At 37.6% G+C, this 27,456-nt stretch overlaps 1 protein-coding gene across 13 annotated transcripts in view; it reads left to right on the forward strand.

The window, feature by feature from the left end:
• The first annotated feature begins 688 nt into the window (after positions 1-688).
• The window catches only part of EPHA5 (EPH receptor A5), a 330,528-nt gene continuing 303,760 nt past the window's right edge, over positions 689-27,456 (forward strand). For 10 of the 13 annotated variants that reach the window (XM_033425564.2, XM_012532520.2, XM_033425566.2 and 7 more), the window contains exon 1: positions 691-1,654. In XM_033425564.2, coding sequence (XP_033281455.1) covers positions 1,474-1,654 — 181 coding nt within the window. In that variant the 5' untranslated portion in view covers positions 691-1,473. Of the gene's footprint in view, positions 1,655-27,456 lie in introns of all 13 variants that reach the window. The other 3 variants (XM_033425568.2, XM_049709298.1, XM_033425569.2) reach the window with 2 other exon arrangements.

Below are 27,456 nucleotides of genomic sequence, written 5' to 3' on the forward strand. Positions count from 1 at the left end.
CATATATCTGCATATCATATCATTTCTAAAGTATAAAACGTTCCATCAATGAAATTAGTTAATTAAATCATCACATCTTAAAGTAACAGGAACACCACAATTCTCAGTTGCCAAATTCTTTGACTTCCTGAAATCGCAATCATAGCTAACGTTTCTATATTTAGAAATTCTACCATTTACTTTGAAGAAAATGTTGACTAATTATTTCTTTCCAGCCGCCAAAATATTGGAAGAATAGAAAGGGTCAGTAGCAGTGAGCAATAAGGGTATTTAAGAAACTAGCCACGGACTAGCACAGCCTACGAATGCTTGGCTATGTGACGGCAAGGTTGTTGATGCCACAAGCCTGTGATGGGCAGCAGGCAATATGCCAAACAAGGGACCCGCTCCTCTAAGGGCTTGCTGCTCAACTAGGTCTGATTTCCCTTCAGCTTCCCGGGAGCCCGGGTCTTCGCAGGCGTCGTCAGGAGAATTCTTCGCCCTAATTATCCTCGGAGAAAGACGCGCCTTTCTCGGAGAACGCTAGGCAACACTCGCCACGGCAGCCTCCTGGTTACTTCCCTCCGTGGGTGTGTGACTTCGTCTAAGCAACTCACACTTACAGTAGATTCTCACTGGCGAGGCTGCGAGCAGCAGAGGGCGGGGGGAGCCGGGAAGAGGAGGAGGGAGGAGGGTGGGAGGCGCAGAGCGGGCAGTCAGAGGAGACCGCGGAGCTTCAGACTCAGCAGGAGCGCGCCGTGGCGGTGCAGTTCCGAGCTCGCCTGCCCAGCGGCGCACACACCACCTCCTCCCCGAGCACCGGGAACCGCCGCAGCTCCGGGCCGCCGCCGCCGCCGCTGCCGCCGCCGCAGGGCTCCGAGCTCTTGCCCGCTAGCCGCCGCCAGTCCTTCCCTCGTCAGGGCTCAGCCCGCAGCTATTTCCTTCTGCCGGCCTCTTTGAACTCTGGGTCTTTTCCTCCGCTCGCCTCTCTCGTATTTTCCCCACCCTATATTTTCTCAACTCCTCTTCCTTTCTCCTTAGCCACCCTGCTTTTTTCTCCTCTTTTTATTGAGGATTTCTTCTTAAGATGCCTTGTCTTCCTTACCTTCGTCCATTTCAGCCCTGAAGACTGAAAAGGAGCCTTTATCTCTCCCCCAGTGGCATTTAAAAGACTCCCATCCTTAAAAGTCTAAAGAGGTAAAGAACAGGACGCGGGACCTTCTCGACACCCGAGAGTCCGGTCCCGAACTGCACTATCAACCGTAACTAGTATTTCATTTAACCCCAGTGTAGAGGAGGGAGTAGGGAGCCGGGAGCAAACTTCAGCCGTCTCAGAGGATCCCTGGTTCCCGCATTTGGACGAGCCGCGAGCCAGAAGGCAAAGGAGCCCACGGGGAACGAGGAGCAAGCGCGAGCCTCTCTCGCCCCCTCCGCGAGGCGGGAGCCGTGAACTGAGCGGCGCGGGACAGCGGCGGCGGAGGCGGCGAAGAGAAGATGCGGAGCTCGGGGCCCCGGGGTGCGGGACGCCGGCGGCCCCCGGGCGGCGGCGACGACCTCCCCAGCACCCCCGCGTCTCTGGCCGGCTGCTACTCCGCACCTCGCAGGGCCCCCCTCTGGACTTGCCTTCTCCTGTGCGCCGCGCTCCGGACCCTCCTGGCCAGCCCCAGCAACGAAGGTAGAGCGGTGGGGGTGGGGACCGCGGCAACCAGGGGCGGAGGGGCGAGGCGGGGCCTGGAGGCGCGGGCCCGGGCGCGCTGGACGCGGCTGCAGCGGATGAAATTGCACCCCTCCTCTCGAACCAACATTTGTCGTCCGCTTTCGCTAGCCTTTTCGCTCGCATCCCGCCGTCTCTGCTTGCATTGTTTGACATTAGCTGCGGAGTGCTGGGCGCGGAACCTGCCTGTGGACACAGGCTGCTTGGGGGGGGGGTTGGGAAGTTGGAAGCCAGGAGGAAAGAGGGCTCCAAGACCCGCGCCCGGAGGCTGGGTGCGGCTGGGTCTCACTTGAAGCGCGTGGGGAAGTGACATTTCGAGCTTGAAAGAGTGGGAACTGTTTGAAGAGCAGTGGCAGGGATCTCGGGAGCGGTGGGGCTTTTCGAAACCGTTGTTTGAGGCCGGGGATGGGAAACTGGAGGCAGTGGGGGTAGCTGGATGCTTTTATTTGGGGGAGAGGGGAGTGCTTTCTGGGAGCTGTTATTTAGGGCATCACCGCTGCTATTCTGGGGTGGGTGGTAAGAGCTTTTATTTCTCGAGGGAGGGAGATGGCGAAGGAAGGAAGGCGCTCCACACTGTGCTGGTGTCGCTCACTTTGGGGGTCTCATAATCACACTGAGGAGAAATTGGAAGAAGGCGGGAAGGTGGGACGCCGCTGGAGGCGGAGGGTTCGTGGGGGGAGGGGAGTGTCGCCTCCGGGAAGGCGTTACTGGCATCCACCGGGTCAGGTCTTCCCATGTTTCCGTGAAAGAATAGCCCCGCTCCGGAATCTCGAGTCCCCACTCTCCTGCCCACCCCCAATCCTGCGCTCCGGACCCAGAAGACTGTCCCCGCCTTGCACTGGGAGAGTAGGGTCGGCGCGGGAGCAGCACCTGCGCGGCGTTCGCGGCTCTCCGAGCTCTGCTCAGCCCCTCAGCCCGCCGCCCTCGGCCTCCGGGTCCGCTCTGCCGCGCTGGCTCCTCTTACACGCCGGGACCGAGCTTAAGGGCACAGCCCAATGCGTTGGGGCGGGGGGGTGGGGGCGGTGGGCAGCATCTCATATCGGTCAGCTCCATCACGAACACATCGAAAACCCTACCCTCTTGACTGCGAGGTTGGGGTTTTGATTCGGGGCTCCGGATGCCTCGAGTGAGGCACAGAACCTTAAAATTTTCCTTCCACTCGTGGGGCAGGGGATGCCGGACCGGAAAGATGAAGCAGCAACGGCGGAGTCTTGTGTGTCCTCGTGACTTGCACGGGTTTTGTCTTGGCTGTAGGAGAAGCCGCTGTGCTGGTTTGGGAGTGCTGCCAGCTCCCTAGGAACCGTGTGAAAAGCAGGGCAGATCGAGACTCCTCACCCCACCCCATGAATTTCTCTCTTTAACCCCTACATTTTTTAAAAAAAATCTGATTTAAGGATTACATGTAGATAGATCTATCCACCTATCTATTTACCTACCTAAAGTCTCCCATGCTTAACACAAGCAGTCTGCATTTTTTACCTTCCCGACAAAGTTGAGAAAGTGTTTTCTGAAGTCGTAGTCCTTTTATTGACATCTCATGTTAGATTCATTATGTTAGAAGTCCGGAGGATTATGACAGGGTTAGGAGTCCTTTCATTAACTGTCTTATTCCACCAAAAGGGGCATCCTGGTTTGGGTTTAAAGAGTAATAGTAGTAGTAATATAATTTATCCTTTCGTGTGTTCCTTTATGCTTCAGTTTTTTTTTTTTTTTTTCCAGGTGTGATGGGGGAAGGGGCTTATGTAGAGGTGAAAGGGAGTAGTAGCTCTTGGTTAGAGAATGGAAGAAATGAAGTCTCAGGGAAGGTGGCGCTAAATGGAAACAAGGGTCGAGACTGCGCGGAGAAAGAGGCAAAAGGAGATGGAGGGAAGCAAGCAAATAGCATCGGTCTCCTATTGTAAGCGGAGCTGGAGTCTTGTGGAAGGTAGACTGGCTGATATTACAGACTTAACACCCACAGATTGTGTTGTCCTTACCCCAGCTAGTGGTACACACAGCAAAACTTGGTTTTCAGTGAGATGGGGATTGCCGAGGTCTAACCTGCAATGAGCGGTACTTTACCAGCCAGTGTTCTGAAGACGCTAAAAGTAAAAGCGTGTCTGTTGTTTGGGGTACATTTTGTAACTTCATTATTTTACATAACTAGAAATAAAATTTATACACACACACACACTTCCTCTCATTCATCCTGTCTCTGCCCAACAGTTACCATCTTTCCATCAGTGTCATCCCAGACCTTTAATATTTATGTTCTCTTCTTTTTGTTTCTCCATGATACTGCTCTTCTAAATCAAAGAACAAGAATATAAGGTATTTATAACAGAAGTCAGTTTGTTTATTTATTTAAAGATTCCGATTGGAGATTTTAAGTTTGTTTTTGATTGTTTTTGGAGGAACTTTGGAAGATCAGGGGCAGAAAGATTTTATGTATGCACTGACTCCATTAATAACTTGCTCTCCTATACTTTGCTTTCTGCAAGCTATAGATGCTTAGTAATTTCTCAGACTATAGTGTGTATATACATTATATATGTGTATGATATGAATGCTCCCATTATGTGAGAAAAAAATTTTCAAGGCAGATAGAAATAAATGTGAGTTTACATTTATAATTGGTATTCCAGTCATGTTTAAAATTTAAGTTTGGTAGACATAAATAAGCAGAATTGAACAGAAAAAGTCAAATATGTGTCTAGAATCTTGGACTGATATGAAATGAATTTTAGAATACATTGGATAATAGACGAGGAAAATTTACTCTTTAGCCTGAATTCTAGGATAATGTAAATATATCTTTAGTTGTCTTATTACACACATTAGGCATAAATAACATGTGGAAGAAACCTTTGAACTACAGTGTAATATACAAGACTTTTATTGTAAAATAATTCCAAGGCATATATAAAGCAAAAAATTGTCTAAGACTGATCAGGCAGGACAAATGTTAGCAAGTGTATCAACAAGTGAAAATTTTAATAGATTTAATAAGTAAAGGGAGCATGTCCACTGTTATGAATATTGGAGGTGGCCCTGAACTTATTCAGTAACTGCCACTTTTTGCTGTCTGGAGATATATTTGTAAACAAGCATTATTTGACAAGTGCTTTTCGCAGTAGGGATTCTTGGCCAATTACTGCTGAACAGCTATGCATTGAAAATGATTCACCCGCAGTGAATCAAGCTAAATTCATTGAGCTACAGTCAGTAATGTCCCAGTAAAGTGCTTCTGACAGTTGTCAGCAGTTTGTATTTGAAAAGTCCAGTTTCTTGTCTCTGAATGTTTTGTATGTTGGAGAAAGTGGAATGGAGGGACTCTGAGGGAGAAAAAAAACACCACATGAGGGGAAAAACTGGGGGGCTAAACTGTTTGAAAAACAATTATAAAATTGTAAATGTTTTCAGTGGAAAGAAAGAAAAGGAAGAAAGTTTGTTTTAGGGTTTTTCTTGGTTTATAATAGGACCAGGCCCATAAAAACGATTGGACGACAGACATAATAGATTTGTAAAACCAAATGGCTTTGTTGTGTGGCCTTGTCATCTGGTTGTAATTCATTTCCTTTTAGATAAAGAGGCAGGACCCCACGGAAAAAGGACAGTAAAATTATTCCCTCACCAGGACACTACTGAAGAAAAAAAGAGAGCCATTACCCCTATTTGAATCATAGATTGTTGGAACTAGGAAGCCACCATGAGTTTAGGCTTTTTGCTTTATAAACCATGAATGGGGAGCAGAGGGTTGGGTCTTAAAATTGTAAGCCTTTTTTTTGAGGTAGACAAAGATCTTCTTGGGTGTCAGGGTGACATGTAAGAGGATTTCATTTCCTCATTTAGGGCAGGGAAGAGATTGAACAATTTCTGCATTTCTAATGGATATTTCTCCTTTGATTGAAAATATTCTTATTATAATATTGTCACTTGTAAATATTATTACTTTATGTAAGTTCACATAGGATATAATTGGTATGGGAAAAGATTCATTTTTTATGCTTAGAAATGTATTACTTGCCATTATTTGTATTATTAATACTCTGCTTTACAAAATGTGACCATTGAGAGTGTTTCCACATGAAATATAAAAATGAGATGATATAGCTATTTACAGACAAAACAGCCCTAGTCTATTTAATTAAATATTAGACTTTATTCAGTGTTGCTACTGCTGAGAAAATGAGTATGCTTTAGTTATTTTCACTACATTTTTGTTTATTGACTTGACCACTTGAATCTCCTTTGTTTGGTGTGCTTTTTTATGTATTTGCTTGAGTGACCAATTTATTTCTCTTTCATTTGGAAGAAACCTTTTTACCTTTGACTGTAAAAATAGTCAAAGGTAATGTGCATGATTATGTTAACTAGCTATAGTTATTTTTCCTTTTATGAGTCAAACAACTTTTTTAAAAAAGAAAATTGTGTTGTTAATATCTTGAAGAAATAGCTACTGTAAAAGTAATGAGAATTCTTTATACTTTATTTTTTCAATTTAAATTAGCAGATATATTTCATTTTACTAATGAATAACATGAACTTAAGTCAGCAGAGCTATCTGATTATTCAAAGATGATTATGGCATTTTTAACAATCTTAAAATACTTTTACAATAGTTTTCATAAAACATCAAAATTAACTGAAGTTTGAATATTCAGCCTTGCTTATGAATCACTAAAATTGATTGCAGTATTTGTCCTTTTGTTTTCTTTCCAGAAACAGTGACTTTTAACTATGAAATCAATATGAGAGCTAAAAATGTAAATTGTTACGTTAGAGACTCAGTGATTCTTTATGCTCTAATATCTCTGGTGAGTATGTATTTATCTATAGAGCAGAATAGTTCCTGCTGGCATGCTCTACTGGGTAAATACATATTTAGTTATTTTATCAAAATGTATATAATCAGTTTGTTAGATAGTGATTTCTTCAAAGGAGTTATCCTAGTCTATTGTATACATAAACACACCTAATGGTATTTTTAATTGACATTAAAAATGTATCATATGTTCTATCCCAGACTAAATGATACACTTACGTTTCTATGAATGTATACAAAAGTCACTAAAAAATAAAATAAGTGCTAAAGGCTTTGTAAACACAGATTTAAACAGTTTATGTTTTTTACAAAAAGTTTAATAATACATAACTTTGAAATAATAAACAAAATAGGTTATTCAGTAAGATATATTTGATATAGGAAATGAATAACTGGAGATTCTCTATTCATAACATTTTCCAAATCATTATGTTATTATTATATAGCAGTTAGAAAACTGGAAGATTTGATAGTTATTCACTGTGAAAATCTTGTCTGAATTATTGGTTCCATTGAAAATGTTTAAACCAAAATGTAAATGATCCATTTTTAAGTATTTGGTTTTTAACTTCCAAAACAGCATGACTGCTTAAGGAGTCTCCCTTTATCATATATTTACTTTTCCTGTTTTAGTTTCTGCCTTTATAGACATTTGTTTTTTCAGAGTTAATGAAATAGATTTTAAAGTGTTTGAACAAGACAGAAATTTACTTTTGAACAAGAAAAAATGTTTAAGAATTTTAAATCCAAATTTTGAACAACAGCTCATTTTTTAGAATATATTTGATAACATGCAAGGTGTTGTAATGAAGAACTTTCCACCAAAATACTAGGCTCACTGATGCCGTAAATTATACTATGAAATAGCCATTTATAAATCAAATTACAAATAGGTAGTGGTACAGGTATTCTTGAGTATTAAAACTTGATTGGAATTTACATTTTTCTATTGACACTGTAGATTTCACATGTATAGGATTTATTCACTTTACTCATTCTAATCCCATAAAATAAGAGATGGCTGTAATTTAAAATTCATATTAAAATGGCAATAGAAAACACTTAATTGAATGACTTAAAACATAATTCTAATCAACAAATCTCATGAGAAATAGATTTTTAAATTACCTTTTAACTTATTTCATTATCATCTTAAAAATTTCTTAGCCTTAAAAAAAAATTCTTAGCCTATATAATGTTAGTGTAAAGCAAAAAATAAATAAATGAAAAGGAAAAAAACTCTGTAAGGTACATAATAATTTAAATTGTGTCTAGTGAAATGTGTGGGACTTTATGGTCTGGCTTTTTTTTTTTTTCTAAAAGTTCAAACTTGTCATCGAGTATCTCTAATGAGAATTCTAGGTGTTACAAAGTTATAAAATAAAACTGTAATTTAGTAGTTGTACCATTGGAGTTTTTGAAAACTCTGTGGTTTAGCATGATGACTTTTATTATTACTAGCTGCCATTTTAAGTGGGTATAATTTTTAATGTTTTTTTTTAATCTTTAGCAATTTAAAGAAACCATAAGAAGTTATTTCTACCATTTAAAGAATGCCGCAAAATCCTCTAAAAAAAAGTGTGTGTTTTGTCTTTAGAATCTCATTGATAATGTATTCAGTTAAAGAAAACCTAGTAAGCTCTGTTCTTAAAGCACTGTTTTTTAGCTCTTTCTTTTTTTTCCCTGTAGGTTCTACAGCCTTTAGGTTCTGATCAGTTTATGTAGTACTTTATTAGTATCATTTAAACTATTTCTTAAACTATTGTAGAATATACAAAACTTTGTTGATCAGAAGTTGACCTTAGGTCATGCATTCTTTCCTCTGTATCTTCCGGTGATTCAGTATTCATGGCTTTAATTGCTGTGCATTTATTAAGCAGAGTGCAGGAACTTGGCCTGAGGATTGTGTTTGTGCACATGGACACGTTTTGGGTTGTGTGTTACGGCTATGGTGAAGCTGGGAGAAAGAGTGGTGAGGGATGTCATGATGGTATCACTATGAACTTGATATTAATAAAAGCGCTTGGGTTTTATTTTTTATATTGTTAAAAAATCCCATACCAGCACACACACACATTCTAATTTTATATTTGTTTTACTGACTCTGAAGATTTAAATCCCAGCCTAATGGAAAAAAATAACTCTTTAGTTCATTTTATTTCATCCATTTAGTTCTTTTTTCTTTTATTTCTCTGTAAGTTGTACAGTTTTCTTGAGTCATGGCAAATATTTGTGGCGTTAGATACCTCGCAAATTAAATAATTGGGATTAAAGTGTCTGTGGTGAGTCTAATTCTGTTATAGTTGCTGGACTATTGCCCAGGCTATCTTCTCCATCCATCACACACGTCTTCGTTTCTAACTAAACTGGGCTCATATCTCTGTTAAGTAAATGATCTGGTAAAAAAAAGAATAATAATAATGATCAAAGAGCCAAAACCAGAGGGTTGAAATATTTTGCATATGCTTTGTGAGAAAATGTTCCTACTTGGAAACATGTTTCCGGCTCAGTATTGGACGATTTAGAGAAAATACAGTCTGTTCTTTTACTCAGAAATGGGTAGTGTCTTTTATCTCTTATGATAATTTCACACTCTTATTTTCATCTGTCACATCTCATTTCCCCTTTACCCCTCCTTTTCTCTCTCTTTCCCTTCTTCTTTCTTCCCCCCTCCCCTATCAGAGACTCCATTTATGCAAAGTCAAAGCAAGATAAGAGGGTAAGAGCTCATCCATGCCTGTAAGAGCTCATCCATACATCCTGCCTCCAAGGAAGTATTGGGGCGATCAGACAATATAGTCTTCTGTTAAATAAATCATGGGACCCAGTCCTTAACGGTAAAGAGTAGATCGTAGCAAACCAAGTTATATATTTTTCACTTGATTCTTAAGTCTGAAGTCCAAGAGTTTAAGGTATCTCTGTCAGTTTTGTGTTTCTTATAAGATAGCTCACTTATTTACTTTGCACTGGCTGTCCCTTCCAGTTCCAGGATGCTTGTTAATGACTTCTGTGGAAAGACAAACTCAGCAGGTAGGTCCGGCTGGCACCGGTTCAGCCCAGCAGTCCGCAGCAGGCATGCTCTCTCTGAGCCAAGTTGTAGCTTTCACGCAGAGCCCTGGCCTGTGTGCTGCTAGCTGGACAGGTGATTCGACTGCCCTGTTTTGTGGAAGATGACAGGGGTCTGTCTTCTCCCTACAGTCTAGGCAGTATAGTGATGCTGTCACGAGTCTCCTAAAAGGGGTACAACCAGCCTTCTGAGAAAAGTAGAAAATACTTGGGAACTGTTGTGTCTGAAGGATTTTAACCATATCTAGTTTCAAACCATCATATTTGATTTTTCTGGAAGTTGGGGGTAGGAGTAACGACAACAACAGAACCATTTAATCTTGGAGATTTGGAGCCACTGTTTTTTTATTAAAGCCTGCAAAACGAAGCAGGGAAAGGATTTCTGGTATGGAATTACAGAAAAGTAAGAGAAAAGAAAAAAACAAATCCAAACTTCTGGCTTTGAAATTCAGAAAGAAAGTAGTCTTGTTTTGTTTTGTGTTTTTGTATTTTGTGGAGTTATTTTTTGTTTCTGTTTTGTTTTGTTTTCTTTCCTTTTTTTCTAATCTCCATCATTTACTACCTCTGAATTCTGTGGACACTCACTGTGTTATTTTTTTTAGCCTCAGTTCATGTATCTGTAGCATGGTACTACTTCACATACTTGTTGTGGAGAACAATCAAAATGAGATGATTTTCTAATTGGTGAGCATATGTAAGTTGTGGGAGTGTGGCTGGTTAGAGCTCTGCAAAGTCCATGTATGTTAATGCTTCTCTTGCCAGGTAAGGACTAGGATACAAGGAAGCATCGGGAGAAGCAGTTCTGTGGATTTAAGTTTACACTATGTGAGGAATCGTCCTTAAGGAAAGGAGTACAAAAAAATTTTAGTTTTGCAAGTGTAGCAGAAATACGGACTTAGTGAACACTTCGCTGGTGCCTTAGTAGCATGGAAGTGACCCATGTCATTGAGGGTCCTGTAGCTTAATTTTAATTAACTTTGCGATAACTGCCTCTCACTGGGTAGTGCAAAATGGGAACATGTAAAGACCATGAAGTGAGCCCTGCTATGTGTGAGTGATGTGTTCTTGAACCATCCACCTCAGATTCCACATAGTTAAAATTAAGTGTTAACACACACTCATAGCGTTACTGTGAAAATAAAATAATGTGCAGAGTATGTATGTTGCTTAGTAAAATTCCTAGAGCAAAACAGGTATCCAACAAATGTTAGTCCCTGGGGTTTCCCCACACTAAATGTGGGATATTTGAGATAAGCTTTCAGAATCACAGGTTATTGTCTTCCTTGCATTGGATGATCAAAGGGAATCTGGGACAGGAAAATAATCTAACAAAAAGAATTGCATATGCAAATTTTCCATAGAGCAATCAAAGATAAAAATCAACCGCATGATGTTGTCCTATTTTCTTGCTGGTTTCCTAATTATTTAATATTGAATACTGGGATTTGATTAGGAAATAAAGGGAAAATCATCAGTACAAAGATCATGGGTTGTAAATGTTGCCTTTTATCTCATTATGCCTCAAGGAGGGGTCAGAAGTTTCTTATTAGCCACAAAACATATCAAGAGATATTTCAAATGTTTTGGATATTTAGTACTGGCATAGTAAGTCTTATATATATGTATTTAATATAATATATAATATATATATTTAAATGACCTTTATGCTGCTATGAAAGTGGATAATTGGGAGAATTAAATCCTTAGAAGTTTCCTGAAACATATATCTGACACTATAGTTGGACACCTCTGTTTTGGTTTAAAGTATACGATTTTCTCATCTGCTCAGTTATATTCAGATTTTAAAATATTACTTGGAAATATAACTGAGCTTTTACATTTTTAGAAAGGTTTTAATACAATTCTGTGAAAGCTTATCTTTTTTATGTAGGTAACATAAACAGGTATAAGGAAGTTTAGAATGTATTGTATTTAGATCTGCTTGTGAAATGTATGTGTATCTGCGTGCATGAGTACACCCACCTGTATACAATAATTATAGCTAACATTCATTATTGACATACTGCGTGCCAAACATTAAGTGGTTTACATGTATACTGATTCATTTTCCTCAAAACAAGCCTAGGAAATATGTATTATTATTATTATATATTATTCCTATTTTACACATGAGGAAACCGAGGAAGAGAACAGTTAAATAACTTGCCCAAGGTTACCCATCCAAAAGTGGTAGAAATCTGCATTCAAGCCTAGGCAGTCTGACTCCAGCATTGCTCTCTTCAACTCTTCTACACAAGGGGAGACTGTTGACTAAAGTCCTTCAGATGTCCACAGTCACTCTTGCCCTCACCATCCAAATAATGGCTCATTCCACAGACAGTGGGAAGTACGGTTAAAGTGCATACAAAAATTCATGTGGAGTCCTGAAGATATTTGTTCTCATGTTCACTCATACCTCTATTTTTTTTTTTTCCTTCTCACTAAATACTTGATCCGCTTCTTGTCATTGGGCTTTTACACACTGATTTGAGCCCCATGTTGACATCTCCCCTCTTCATTGCCCACTAGCACAAGGCAAGATCTCTTCCTCCACATTATGTCTTTTTAATTTTAGGCCATGTATTTTTTAGTTTTTAAATTGTTTTCTGTTACTTTCATGTATAAGCAGCCCAGTTCTCAATCTCTAGCCCAGGCTACACGCTAGACCTAGCTGTGTATATCTGTAATCCCGTTCAGAAACTCTCTTGGCGAAGTGCTGTTTGTGGCTGATCACTACACCTTGCTCTGTTGGAAAGAGAGGGCAGTTTTGAGATAAAGTTTTGCCTTAAACTCATGACATTATAATTCTTAGGCAACACTACTTTTTGTAACAAGTGAAGGTACTGAAACGTTCAGTGGGCTGAGTAGAAAATGTGTTCACCTTTAGTCTCCTATCCAAGGCAACTTCTTGGGTGCTTTCTTTTCTCTTTATATACATGGCAATATTAAATATTTTATAATCACTTTTATGTAGCTTATGTTATTAAAATGCTTTGTAGTTTACAAAATGTGCTAACCTACCTTATTCCACGAGAATCTCATAAAAACCTGTAGGGTAGATTAGACAAATCATTGCTATAAACAAAGGAACTGAAACAAGAAAATTTGGTCTAGTAAAAAATCAGAACTGGTTTCAAAGCCAAAGTCTCATGATTGCAGAATCAGCGTTCCACTTTAGGAGGCGGTGAGGCAGAGTGGTAAGAGCACAGGCTCTGGGGTCTGGCTGAACCACTTAGAGTTGTGTGAACTTGAAAACGCTGAAAACGCTGAAAGCTAGAAAACCTCCTTGTGTCTATGCATTCTTTTCTGTAAAATGGGAATATTCATACAGTTCGGGGTTGTAAAGATTAGGTTCATATCAATAAAGTGTTTTGTAAAAGTTCTGGTACACAGGAAGCATTATATAAGTGTTAAATAGTCCACGTGCTAAAAAGTAGTGTGGGTTGGCACTCACATTTAGCAGGGTCTAATTTTCGACATTAGTTAGTGAGTACTGTCTAATATTTATTGTATATGGAAATATCACAAGAAAAGCACTTGACTTCAGTTCAGTTGCTCAAGCAGCCCTTGTTTACTCCCTGGGTAAACCCTTCAACGGCTCTCCAGTACCCTCAGGATAAAATCTAAATTCCTTGAGCCAGAGTACAAAGCACTCAGTGATTTGCTCCTGGCCCACCTCTCCTGCTGCTTCCCTCCATGTCTGCACTCCGTGCTTCTGTGGGGGAGCCCTTCTCTCAGCACAGTTGGATTCTGGGTGCTCAATAGGAAACCCTCAGCTCCTTCCTGCACCTAGGTTACCTTGATCTTATGCCTAAGTTATACAGGGTAAGAGCCCTCCCCAATTTTCCCAGTATTCTGTGCCCATTCTTTTTCCGTGTGTAGCATATCACGCTGGGCTGGAATCAAGTTTTCCCTTGTTTATACATTTTTGATAATTTGATAAGAATAGAAATCGCCGTAAAAAATAAAGGTTAACCAGAGAAAAAGCTCTCTTCTGAATTGAGACATCCCTACTAAGAGTTATTTGGTATGATTTGCCAACTAAAGCAAGTTGATTCCAAGAAAACTGGCAGGTTTTCTGTTTTTGCATTTACCAAATGCATCAGTATGAAAAAAGCTTTGCCTGTCTGTAACCCTAATACCTGATATTCCGTATGTATCAGTGAAGTATGTTATGCCCTGTAAATTTACTTTTAAGGAATAAATTATATTAAGTAACTTGTTTTGTTTCTGCTTTTAAACACACCCAGTCTCACCACATTACTGTTTTTTCCTGGTAGAGCCTATGTAGCTTTTGTCCTAAATTCATAACTAATAGAGTTCAGAATCTCTGGTATTATAGAGTCTTTTCTAAACGGAGATTTTGCCAACTAAAAGAGTGTATGATTTGCCCACCAAAACAAATTAATACCAAGAAATTTGGCAGTAAAATACTTTATTTTATATTTAACAAAAGTATCAATGAGAGGAAAGTTCTACTGAAGTTTGCCAAACCACTAAGAAATAAATAGGATATATCCTGTGGTCACTATCTTTTTGTGATTTAATCAACTACTGTTTTCCCCCTCTTTCATATGATAAGTTCTCAGAATTCATGACTTGAGCCACAATCAGCCAACATAAAATATTTTTTTCTGTTTTAAGCATGACTTAAATTTATCTCTAGAAAAACAATTAATATAAAACATCTGTTTCTTAATGGTTTAAATTTCTGGGGAGGGGATGGATTTACTCTTTCATTTGTTCTAGATTTCCTGGATAATTTAGACTGTCACTTACTTTATGAAGCACTTTAGATTTACAACTTGGTAGGAATTCTTAATAATGCAGGGAAAGGAGCAGGAAAATGGATATCATCAACCATGTGAACAGAGTAACATTAAAAAATAGATTTATAAAGAATAAAGTTTAAAATGTAATGATGAATGGCTTTTTAAGTATAGCTTGGTTAATGTCTGGTTAGTGTGTTTAATTCTACCCAGTGTCTGATTAGTATATTTAATTAACTATCCCTTTTGAACATATTTTTATTTACTCTAAAAATTCTAACAAATATATGAGAAGTGTCAGTGGGTTAATATTGTATTCTACTGAGCTAAGAATTCTTTGAACTGAATTTTTCTTCTACATGGGAGGGATAATAGTGATAACTTCTCTGAAAACTATTACCACATAATCTCCTTTAATTCTCACAATAACCCTGTGAGCTGGATATTATTTCAGTTTCCTAGTGGGAGATGGGGCTGGGGAGAAATTAAGTAAATTGCACTGGGTTGCACAACAAATAAATTGATAGGTTAGGAACCAGGTGTGTTTGATGCAGAAGCTCTTGGTTGCACCCACTATCTAGAGATTATATTTATTTAAATGTACTTAAGTATTATGATTTGTATTTTATTTACATATACAATTGTTCAAGGAAGGAATCATGTTTTGTTACAAAACCACATGTTTTATAAGAAAATCAATTAATATAAGAATAATATAAGCAAAGTGTATGGGGACATGGAAAATTTATATCAAGAAAATCTCACTCATTAATGCTAAAGCAATTGAATAGAAAACTTAAGTATAAGCTTTGATTTACACAGTTCTCATTTCCTGGCAGAAAACCTGTCAGAACCTATTAGATGAAAATCAGTTTTGTATATTTTGAAAATTGGTAAGAATTATTATTCATGGCATTGTTCAAACACAAACAACACTGTGACCAGCTAATAGGCTCTTATGTAAGTCACTGTTGAAAGCCAAGGACAAAGGGTTAAAAATGGTTTTCAAATTTCTTTTTTTTTTAAGTTTCAGAACCTCTAATTCCTCTCATCATTGTGGAAGCCCAATACATGAAGCAGATAACAACAGCGTTATTGGGCTTCCTGGCTCTTTCTTTACCTCCTTGCTCCCTTCATCTGCTTGTGCCTCTGAGATATCTCTTTAGAACCACAGGGGCCATTGTGGGCTCAGTGTGAAAACCACTGTGTTAAAATATAAAAGGAATGTTGTATAGAAGATCCGTGTGCTATGATCCTGACTTGTAACTTTGTAACAATCTAGCTAAAAAATAAATTATAATATCTAATAAAGTTTACTTTGAACCAGTGGTTCCTAACCCAGAGGCACTCATCAGAGCCAACCTCAAAACATGGTTAAATATACCATGCCTGGAGCCTCCTATACTCACTGAGTCAAAATTCATTAAAGCAAGTCCTGTGGAAATCTGTAAGTTTAGAATCTGGGAATCTGTACTTTTAGAATATATATTCTAAAAGTACAGATACATATATATATATATATATATATGTATATATATAAAAAAACTATATAAATGTTTTCTATTATTAATCTCAAAGACAATATGAAAATGTGCTAAGGCTAAAGGTAATGTATATTATTATCAGATAACACTGTGTACAATAAGGACATACAAAATGTTAGAGAATTGTAAAAACAAATGTCAAAATCCAAAATTATTCTAATTATAGTTTGATATGTAGTCAATGGTAGAGCCATTGATATCAGAACTGATCCTCAAAGTGTATGCTTTGATTAATATTTCCCCTTTATATTCCTACATAATTTTATCTTCATTTTGAATGTGTTCCCATATATCCCTGAGTGTCAAATGTTAATTCAGATAATTATACCCTAAGAGAGTCTGACTTGGGGGACACAGAAAGATTATTTCACAGGTAATGCAAATTCAAGCAAGTGTCTACTCTTAGAGCTAAGCAATTGGAAGGTTGAACAATCAGCAGGATACTTCCTATTTTATGCACTGATGCATCCCCAAGGCCTAGAACAATTCTTGGTACTTAAGTAGATGCTTAATAAATATTTGTTGAACGAATGAACGCTCATTCACTGCAAGTGTCCATAGAACTGTAATAGAAGTTAAAGCAGTGAGCTAGACTTTCTCCTTTTTACATACTATTTGTATTACATGTAATTTATTAGATTGAAGATAATAGAAAAACTATCCAACAGTGACTTACAATGTAGAGGGGTTAAAAAATGTTTGAGAAAGAAGTTTCAGGGTAGATGTCTGGTGGTTTGGGTTCAGTGGCTTAATGATGTCAGGATAGGAATCACTGTGACTTTTTTGGCCTTACTTTCAAGGCTATTGCCTTATGGTTGCAAGAAGACTGATGCATCTCCAAGCATCACATCCAGTTCAGAACAAGAAAAAGGGAAAGAGAAGAGCCAAGAATCATGTCAGCTGCACTATTCCTTCAGCTAGGACAGCAAAACTTTCCCAGAAGCTGACAAGGAGATTTCAGACTTATGTAACAAGGGCCCCCAGTTCAGTGGAGGCTAAGATTATAGAAACATAATGATCATTATTTGGTAAGGCCAGTTATGAACCATTGTCTAGTGCTGGGCACATTGCCCCTCTAAACACAAGTGAGATTCTGATATGAAGGAAGGAGAAAGGATGTTAGTAATTAATGGGCGTAAAATACAATACAATATCACTGAAGTGATACAATACCACTGAAAAGAGAAAATACTTTTATTTTATTTTATCTTGTGTTATTTTACTTTATTTTCTTTTATTTTCTTTTCCTTTATACACATTGTAAAAGGAGAAGTAGCCAACTAGTGGGGTTATATTTTGACCAAAAATAGATTTTAGGTACCATGTTAACTAGGCAAAAATGATTGCTACTAGATCATCAATCTTATACCTTATAAAGATACATAATTTATTGTATTTCTAAAAAATGACTTAATAATTACTTTGCTGCTGTCATGAATCTTGCTAGCTATTTTGAAATGGATAATTAGAGCTGGGTACTAAAATGTTTATGTTCAGTCACCTAAAATTATTGGGCACAATATTTATTTATACTTCTGTCAATAGTGCTTTATATTTTGACTAGCTTTTGATGACAAATTGTTATCCAAGGATTTCTTGTAATATATATATATTTTTTTCCATTTTGGATAACAAAGCCATTCTGTAGGGTTTACATCAGAATTCAGTTTTAATTAAGCCACAAGACTGACATGGGATAATGACTGAAGTTGCTAGCAGAAATTTGGGTCACTTCTCATGTCACAATAAGGGCTACTGGGCCACACAGTTGTTTGTGCTTTTTTGGAAATGCCATCACCTTAAAATACAGACTGTGAAATTGTGCAAGTTTCTTTCTGTTTTAGTGCATGTTCAGATCTAATCATCATTTTATCCTACGCTGAAGGCTGGAAAGCTAATTATTATATAGGTTGTTTTGCAGTTTGGTATATTTCAGTCAAACATTAGGGGTAATTAGGGACTGGGGTAAGGATTCATTCCAAATGAAGAATCAGCTTTGCATACATTTCCCATTTCTATTTTGATGTGCTTTTTTTTTTTTTTTTTTTTTTTTTGTGGTACGCGGGCCTCTCACTGTTGTGGCCTCTCCCGTTGCGGAGCACAGGCTCCGGACGCGCAGGCTCAGCGGCCATGGCTCACGGGCCCAGCCGCTCCGCGGCACGTGGGATCCTCCCAGACCGGGGCACGAACCAGCGTCTCCTGCGTCGGCAGGTGGACTCTCAACCACTGCGCCACCAGGGAAGCCCTTGATGTGCTTTTTGACATCTAAGGACAAAGTATATTTTACAAACTTATACCCTGTTTTGCCCCAGTTAGCATGCTTATTAAAGCATAATGAATAATAAAATAAAAAAATAAGAGTTACCCTTTTGCTTTCTGAGATCTTGTAACTTACTGTTGGAAATTTGATACTAAATTTTGATTTCTCCAGGAAAAACTAGTATCTGCTCTGTTTAGATTAATAGATCTGAGGATTTCCATTTTATATAGAGTACTACTAGATCATTATGGGAGATGCTAGCTTCTGTAACATGTTATTCAAAATTCATTGATTTAGTAAAACTCCTTGATATGTAGAAATTAAGAGTTTCAAAGGAGGGAACCTTTGGATTCATTAAGTCTGATATTGGGGCAAGTGTGATATAGAAGCAAGAGAAAGAGCTTTGGAGTTAGATAGACTTGGATTTAGATTCTGGTTTTGTGCTTATCAGCTCCATGACCTTAGACCACTGCCATGTTTAGCTTTTCTCAACCTCAATTTCCTTATCTGTAATGTGGGGAAAATAACATACCAAAGGATCATTGTTAGGATTAAGTGATATAATGTGTATTAACTACAGATACACATAATTTTATTAGTCTTAATCGCTGATATTACAAATATGAGAATAGAGGACCTCAAAATAAAATCACTTCCACAAGCTCACACAGTAGCAAACCAGAGCCATAGGACTGATGAATATTCTCTGTGCAGTGAACTATTCTCAAAGTGAATTGTGAATGTGCACATTTATTTCAAATGTTGAGGATTTGCACTGTTTTGCAAGGAAGAGCTTCATATACTATCTACGTACATTGTAGAGTGGTGAACAGGAATTGAGTGAGCATATTCTGTAATATGACAATTTTCAAGCCCATTATGTCATCTAATTTTGACTTTTCTTTTTAGAAAAAAAACAATATGTAAAACTAGACAAGTTTGGTTACCACACCTGACAAGGTAGCCATGAAAACCATGTTTTTGCTCTTTTCATGCAGTGTGTCCTGTGAGGAGCAGACTGCTCATTAGTCATAATTTCGCTCAGTAGATTTCAGAGTTACCTTTGCCTAAACACTCTGTATAGACTAATCAGTGGATACGAATTCTCAATCCCCCTTTGCCATCTCCATGAGTTTACAATTTTAGAGTATATTAACAATTCAAAATCTTTAGCATACATTTCTGATTGATTTTTGCTTCCTTCAGAGTTGTATGCTTCATAGTATGACTATGCTACTGCTTACTTTTCAAAGAGCAGTGGCTAAAAATTCTTTGTTTATGATGATGAAAAATATTTTGTAACAAAATGGAAAAAAAGAGACAAAAAGAACAAAATGAGCATAGGTGAATGTATTTTGAAACAAACAAAGGCAGTGGTTATTGCTCATAGTCAACAATGAGAGTAATAAGATTGAAAGAGACAACAAAAATCATCTATCTTTGATATCACTTATCACTTCAAAGATAACGAATATGATGGTGTAAGTAACTCAATTTGAAATGTCATTGGAATTCTTTAAGTCAAATATCTTTAAATGGGAAGTATCGAGACATGATAGAAGAAGAACAGACTTCTGGCATAAGAGAGACTAAAGTCTGCCTTCAAATTCTGCCACTTAGCAGTTGTATCTGTTAGGATGTCTTCCTCTGCAAATAGCAAATCACTTCCCACTGGATTAAGCAACAAATCTGATTATTTCCCATATAACAGGAAGTCCTAAGAGAGGCAAGTTTCAAATTTAGGTGTATTAGCAACTCTGTGATACAATTTTGAATCAGATACTTCTCATCCCTTCACTCTGCCAACCCTAATCTATAAGCTTTGCTCTCCTGCTGATTCTCCTTGTTTGCTCAAGATGGCTGCATCAGTTCCAGGAAATATACTCATACCCAGCAACTTTCAAGGCATCCAGGAGTTTCCTTTTCTACTGTTTTCTTCATAAAAACTCCTTTCCTTTGAAGATCACCTTCACAGCTCATTGGACAGAACTGAAACAATAGTTAAGACCACATAATTGGAACTGAGATAAGTTCAGCATCGCTAAATTGTGGAAGAAGAAGGAGGGAAAAGCCTGAATGAAACTGGAGAAGAAAATAGAGACCAATTTTTCTGGAAGAACTTATATTAAAAACAAGACACAACTACAAGGTTTGAAGTAGGGAGGTGACGTGACCACATTGGTGGCTTAGAAAGGTCTTTCTGGATTCAGTGTGTTGTAGACATTTTCAGGGATCATGCCTCTCTACTGAGAAACCAGTTAGGAGATTTTTCAAGTTAAAAATTATGGCACAGATTTGACTGGACTGGTTCTGCTGTGGAATGAAACAGAGAAGGCAGTTCAGAGAGCTATATACAGAATAGAGTTAGAACTGGTGGGATTTGGTTACTGATTCAATGTAGGGGGTAAAGGTGAAGGAAGACAAAGGTGATTCACAGACTTCTGGGTGGAACAACTGGTTCTATGACATTGCATTCACTGAGATAGGGAACATAGGAGGAGGATTTTTTTGTACAAGGAAGATACTTTATTCACTTTGCTACAGGTTGAATTTGAAATGACTGCAAGTCATGAATGTGTTAGTAAATAGCAGACAGTTTTATAAGTTGATTGGAATTTCAAGAGAGAGAGATGGACAAAATATATGGATTTGGGGGGTTATTAATATTTACATTACAACTGAAGACTTGGAAGTTCATGAGCTCGTCTACAGGGGTTCTTTCATAGGGGGTATGTGCTAATATCACCTCTAAAACCAGTCAGCTAACAAACAAAAGTTAAATATCCTAGCCATTCTCCATCCTAAATAGTCTGATTCAGTATGAATGGACTGGTGCTAAGACATTTGTTCTTTCCAAAGATTCTTTTTTCTTATTCCCATTTTAAGTCCTAGTCAAGAATCATTGGTATAGAGTGATAAGTGAAGACAGTCTACAAAAATAGAGTATTGATCAAAGCCAAGGTTTGAAGGGTTGGTAGAGGAAGAGTAGCTTATAATGGAAACACATAGCCAGAGAGGTTAAAGAAAACCACAGAAATGCATTGTCACTGAAGATGAAAGATGAGAGAGTGTCCATGGGGGTCATGATCATATGCTACCAAAACGTAAGGAAAATTAGGAACTCAGAGCTACATGATTATCACAATTTTTAGAACCAATCTTTTAGATTGGTGAGATTTTCCACAGGCAGTGTTTGACAGCCATGGTTCATGTACAAATAAAGTAGATTCATTCATGATTAAGGTTTACTTCTTTGGATGCCCTGGGGAGATAGGTTGCTGTAATCAAGGTATTTGATGATGTCTAGGCTCTTAAGTGCGGGACTTGGTTATGGGAAAAACCATAAGCAAGGCTTGTGGTCTGTCATGAAGGCTTCAGGTATTGCCTCATGTTTTTTTCCTCCCTTGATTTCCCTGCTGGGGCTCTGAATGATACTGCAAACTGTCAGTGCTGTGTGGATCCTCTAGGTTTGCTGGGATCGTTAAATGAAAGAATATATATAAATTGCCTGGTAGAGTACCTGACACATAGTAAACACTGAATAAGTTTCTTTTCTAATATTCTTCCTTTTTTTTTTCCTAAAAAAAGGTTGTACAGTTATGTTGCTCAGAATTACAAAAGAAATGAATACTCTCATTCATTTTCAAAATACAGTTGGTTATAGATTCTTGCTTTCAAGCAAAGACGACAGAAATCTATGTAACACCCCTAAACCTAAAACATAATTCTTACCAAATTTACAAATTTAGTTTTCCAATGGGAAACACATGTCTTCTTTCTCTGCACTCCTGTTGCCAACTGTTCTTTGTTCCCTGAAGCAGTTGTCTCATTATAAAATTTAGCCCAGAAGCAAGAAATCACATCTGTGCTGAATGAGACTATGGAGAGAGGCTGGATAGCTGTATATCTGGGGTTTAGTCCCACAGATTAGTTAAACGTGTGCTGTAATTGAATCCAGTAGCTTTTCTGGTATTGTTAAATGGAAATCAATAAGCAAGCAAACATCAAAACTCGACTGTATTCAGTGGGACTTTGGTTCAATGCCTTTAGAGAGAGAGAATTCCATCTTATCTGCTACTAATCCAAAGTATTGTCTCTTCACACTGTGATGGAGGTCTGACTACCATTATTGTGTTTGTGTGTTAATGTGAAGATCATGGGAAAAACAGAAACAATGTAAAATTACAAATATGCCTTTTGGGTCTCCTTTACCTTCATGTCATCAAGGATCACACATTCTTTCAAGGCATTACCCACTGATGGTGGTGGGACCATGCGCCTTCAGCTGTCTTTTGACTCTTCAAAGTCTCAAAACACATTCATCCCAATGCATCATTTTCCTGGAAAATCCAATAACATTTTTTTGCCTAATTATTAGCAAGATGTTACGGAGGAAGCAATGGAGTCAGAGGGATACACAGAGGGATATAACTTTGAAAGTTAAAGAGCATATTTGAATAATTAGCTCCAATTACTCTTTAATTTTTAGAATGTGTGAAGTTGAAGGCTTACGAATCTTTTTGTGCATATTCCGTTTTACTCATTCTGCCCTCCCTTTGTCCTTCTTGAATCCCAGCAAAAAGAATGAGTTAGCAACTCTCTGGCTTTTCTGAAAGTAAAATTTTTAAAAGCTTTTCTCTGTTTGTTCAAGAAAGCATTAAATTTATTAGTATGTAGTAATAAAATTAAGACATACTTAAGATTAGTTTGAATTAGTTTCTATTATAATTGTTATTTGGTTAGGCAGTTAACTGATTTTTACTTATTAAAAAGTTCCTGTATTTGTGAGTCATTGTTTTTCCTATGTTAACTTTAGGAATTTGCAATAGACTAAATACTCATTGACCTCTACAGAGTGATTTCTCCTGGAGAATCAGTCTTCTAAATTAATGATTAGATTACCAACCAATATGCCCATCATCATTGTAATTATAGAGTGGCTGAGGGAAAATGACCTTGAAGGCTGTCTCTCAGTTTAATGGTATGGCTTTATTTTAAAATATAAATAATAGAATAAAAACATTTTCCATAAAATTTCTGATATCTAATTAATGTCTTTCAGAGTAACTGTGGTATCAAACATTTCCTCTAATTATATTCATTAGTGGCTTCTCCCGGACAAGTTTTAATTAAGTTGTACAATGAAGATCAATACTCATTGTGTATTCATTGCAATTTACAACAAGCATATATACTGTTCAGAACAATTTAATTACTGTAATTGTAGCACAGAAGATACTTAGTGACTGTGCTGCATTACTGCCAAACCGCCTTTTAATAAATTCAGTAATGAAATTAGAAAAGGAAATTCTGAAAATTCACATTTATATATACGCTGTGTCTAAACCGGTTTTTATGTTAGTAGCTTAAGTAATGGGGGGAATGGAAGCATTGATAATATCAGTGGCATAAAGCTTTTTCATGCATGCCATCATGAATGTTGAGAAATTATTAGAGCATAAATGACTACACTTGTAATAATAGTTACTTTGGTTACTAAAAATAATGTATGGGTGTTGGGTATTCAGAATACTCTGTTTTCTCTAAATAAGATGTCAAGTTTTGTTACTTCCATTTCCTTAAATAGGAGTAGTATTTTCATTCATAAGGAATGCTTCCAAATGTGTTAACTTCTATTAATGATGATCATGCTGCTGATGCATTGTGCAAGGAATTGTGGAAGTAGAGATTTTCTGGAGGCATCAGAGGTGTATACCAGGGTTTCTGAGATTTGGCACTGGTGAAATTTGAGCCACATAATTCTTTCCTGTGGGGTGGAAGAAGTTTTGCTATTCACTGAAGGATGTTTAGTCAGTTGCATGCCTGGCTTCTTCCCATGAGATGCCAGTAGCAGATACTCCCCTACTTCCCAGTTTTGACGATCAAAAATGTCTCCAGACATTATCAGATGCCCATGATGAGAACTACTCGTGTGTGTTGATTCAGCCACACCCTCCTGATCTGTCTACTGAGCAAATGATTCATTCATAAGACAAACAGCTATTCAGCTGTTCTGAATGCAGGCTAGGTTCATAGGCATGAGTCAAACATAGTGTTCTTTTAGGGGAACAATAAAATTCTATGTATTCCGTGTTTTGGATATAAGAATTGGGTGTTAATAAAATATTCAGTAATACTACCTTACCCACAATTAGGAAAAGGAGAATCAGAGATCGTTTCCTGGGGAAGACAGTTTCTGAAATATGTTTTGAAGTACAAATGAAGACTTAGCAGTTCACAAAGGGAGAAGGGTATTTGAGATAGCTAAAGCAGCATGTGCAAGACTTGGAGGTATAAGAAAGCCCTCTTACTCTTATCTGTACCTATCTGTATATCTAATTTTATGTAGATATAATTTTAGATAGTTACTTTTCCTGAGGCATCAAATCCCAATTTACTCTGCATTACATGAACAGAATTATAAAGTAGTAATCTGCAGGTAATTACCTAAAACACCTATTTTTTCTCTTTTTTTCCTGAATTTCAAATTCAGTAATGGTATATGTAAATATCTGCTTTGCACTGTGAATGTTATGAAATCATCTTCTAGGAGGAAAGCAATTTTAGGCAGTATGGAAAAGTGACATGCATGTATTTCTTATAAAACTCCTAATCTGTTTACCTGAAGAAAATCTTTTGACAAGATCATCAAAAGAAAGATGATATACATTCCTATTGTAGTTATTTCCATGTGTTCAGTAATGTATTCCAATATGGGAAACTCCCAATAAATTGTAAAAATAGTGAAGCTAGTATTTTCACTTACTTTCACACTTACACATTTTCTAAGCCAAGAAGAGTAAAAATAGTAATTTTAATTAAAGTTAATTCAAATGAGGGCAATTAAATTTTAGAAAGACATCTGGAATTCTGTTGATAATAATGAATATTTCAAGAATGCACATATTATTAAGAAGTCTACAAGGAATGCTGTGTTTCTCATGGCAGGCTAGTTATGAATTCCTAGAACTCCTATGCACATCACTTTGCCACCACAGGATTAAGTTCAATTTGACTGCCATCGTAGCAGAAGACCTTTAGTTTGCTCATTTGCTCTACTTTATCTAGTCCACACAGATATGCCGCTGCTCAATATCAAAGGTGAGTAAAATGAATCATAAAGATGAATAAACAGAAGGATTTAGGTTCTGCACTTCCCTGATATTTAGTCATGTCTAGAAACAGACCTAGTGCCCCAGAAAAACTAAAATGAGGACAAGGACATTTAAGTTTAAGAGCCAACAGTAGCGTAAAAAGAGCCAACAGTAGCGTAAGAGCCAACAGTAGCGTAAAAAGAAAACAGTACGGATCTACCTGAAAAATTAAATTTAGTGGACTGACTTGAGGATTTGCAAGGTTAGTGGGTAGTGAAATAGTTTTGGTCTGTTTGTTTTTGGTTTTTGCTGTTTTAAAACAATAGTTTTTGAGTTAGGTCAGTTTCCTTTAAAAAATAATAATTCCACATATCATTTATTGTTTTATTCCCTAAAGCCAACATGCTGTATGTAGGCTAAAGTTGATACAAACATTCTGTAGGCATACATTTTTATAGTTAAAGAGCTCAGAACTTAATGAGGAAAATAGACAAGTTTAAGGGTAGGTTACAGTATTGAGTATATATCTGTGTTTTCTAAGATTTTAAAGTTTTTGATTTATTTTCATATTAATAGTTTTAATACAGACTGTTACCTTAGTGTGTAAGATATGTATGTTTGCATATATGATATGAAATAAAATGATGGATAATAAGGGTAAAATGCACATAATTTCCATAGCATGCCAAAAATTTCTATTTCAGTTGTGATCCTGATTTCCTTGATCAAAATAATTTCAGAGTACAGTCTCTTGTAGAAGTTTTACACATTTCTCAGCCTATCTAATGTTAAACCTTTAGTACCCTAGGCTTACACTTGCAGATCCAACCATATTTTTAGAATTGCGGGCATTTCAAGATACTGACTCTTGAATGTAGTTTGAGAAAGCTTCAGTACCTCTGACGAGGGTTAACCCAGTCGTTTCCCTTTTGGGTCCAAATACCATGCTCATTCAAAGTGGTTCAGCGGCACAGCACACCAGGTAGATCCATTTGGTTTAGGCATAATATATTTGAAAGATAATGGTCTATGATCTAGGTCTAAAGCATTTTGACTACATAGCACCTTTTTTTTTTTAACATCTTTATTGGAGTATAATTGCTTTACAATGGTGTGTTAGTTTCTGCTTTATAACAGAGTGAATCAGCTCTATGTATACATATATCCCCATATCCCCTCCCTCTTGCATCTCCCTCCCACCCTCCCTATCCCACCCCTCTAGGTGGACACAAAGCACTGAGCTGATCTCCCTGTGCTATGCAGCTGCTTCCCACTAGCTATTGATTTTACATTTGGTAGCGTATATATGTCCATGTCACTCTCTCACTTTGTCCCAGCTTACCTTCCCCCTTCCCGTGTCCTCAAGTCCATTCTCTACATCTGCGTCTTTATTCCTGTCCTGCCCCTAGATTCTTCATAACCATTTTTTTTGATTCCATATATATGTGTTAGCATTGAGTATTTGTTTTTCTCTTTCTGACTTACTTCACTCTGTATAACAGACTCTAGGTCCATCCACCTCACTACAAATAACTCAATTTTGTTTCTTTTTATGGCTGAGTAATATTCCATTGTATATATGTGCCACATCTTCTTTATCCATTCATCTGTTGATGGACACTTAGGTTGCTTCCATGTCCTGGCTATTGTAAATAGAGCTGCAATGAACATTGTGGTACATGACTCTTTGTGAATTATGGTTTTCTCAGGGTTTATGCCCAGTAGTGGGATTGCTGGGTCATATGGTAGTTCTATTTTTCATTTTTTAAGGAACCTCCATACTGTTCTCCATAGTGGCTATATCGATTTACACTCCCACCAAGAATGTAATAGGGTTCCCTTTTCTCCACACCCTCTCCAGCATTTATAATTTGTAGATTTTTTGATGATGGCCATGTGATAGGTGTTAGCTCTTCTCTAAATGTTTGATAGAATTCGCCTGTGAAGCCATCTGGTCCTGGGCTTTTTTTGTTGGAAGATTTCTAATCACAGTTTCAATTTCAGTGCTTGTGATTGGTTTCTTCATATTTTCTATTTCCTGGTTCAGTCTCAGAAGGTTATGCTTTTCTAAGAATTTGTCCATTTCTTCCAGGTTTTCCACTTTATTGGCATATAGTTGCTTATAGTAATGTCTCATGATCCTTTGTGTTTCTGCAGTGTCAGTTGTTACTTCTTTTTCATTTCTAATTCTGTTGATTTGAGTCTTCTTTTTTTTCTGGGTGAGTC

Source organism: Orcinus orca, chromosome 4 (assembly GCF_937001465.1).
Source record: "Orcinus orca chromosome 4, mOrcOrc1.1, whole genome shotgun sequence".
In the NCBI taxonomy this organism is placed as follows: Eukaryota; Metazoa; Chordata; class Mammalia; order Artiodactyla; family Delphinidae; genus Orcinus; species Orcinus orca.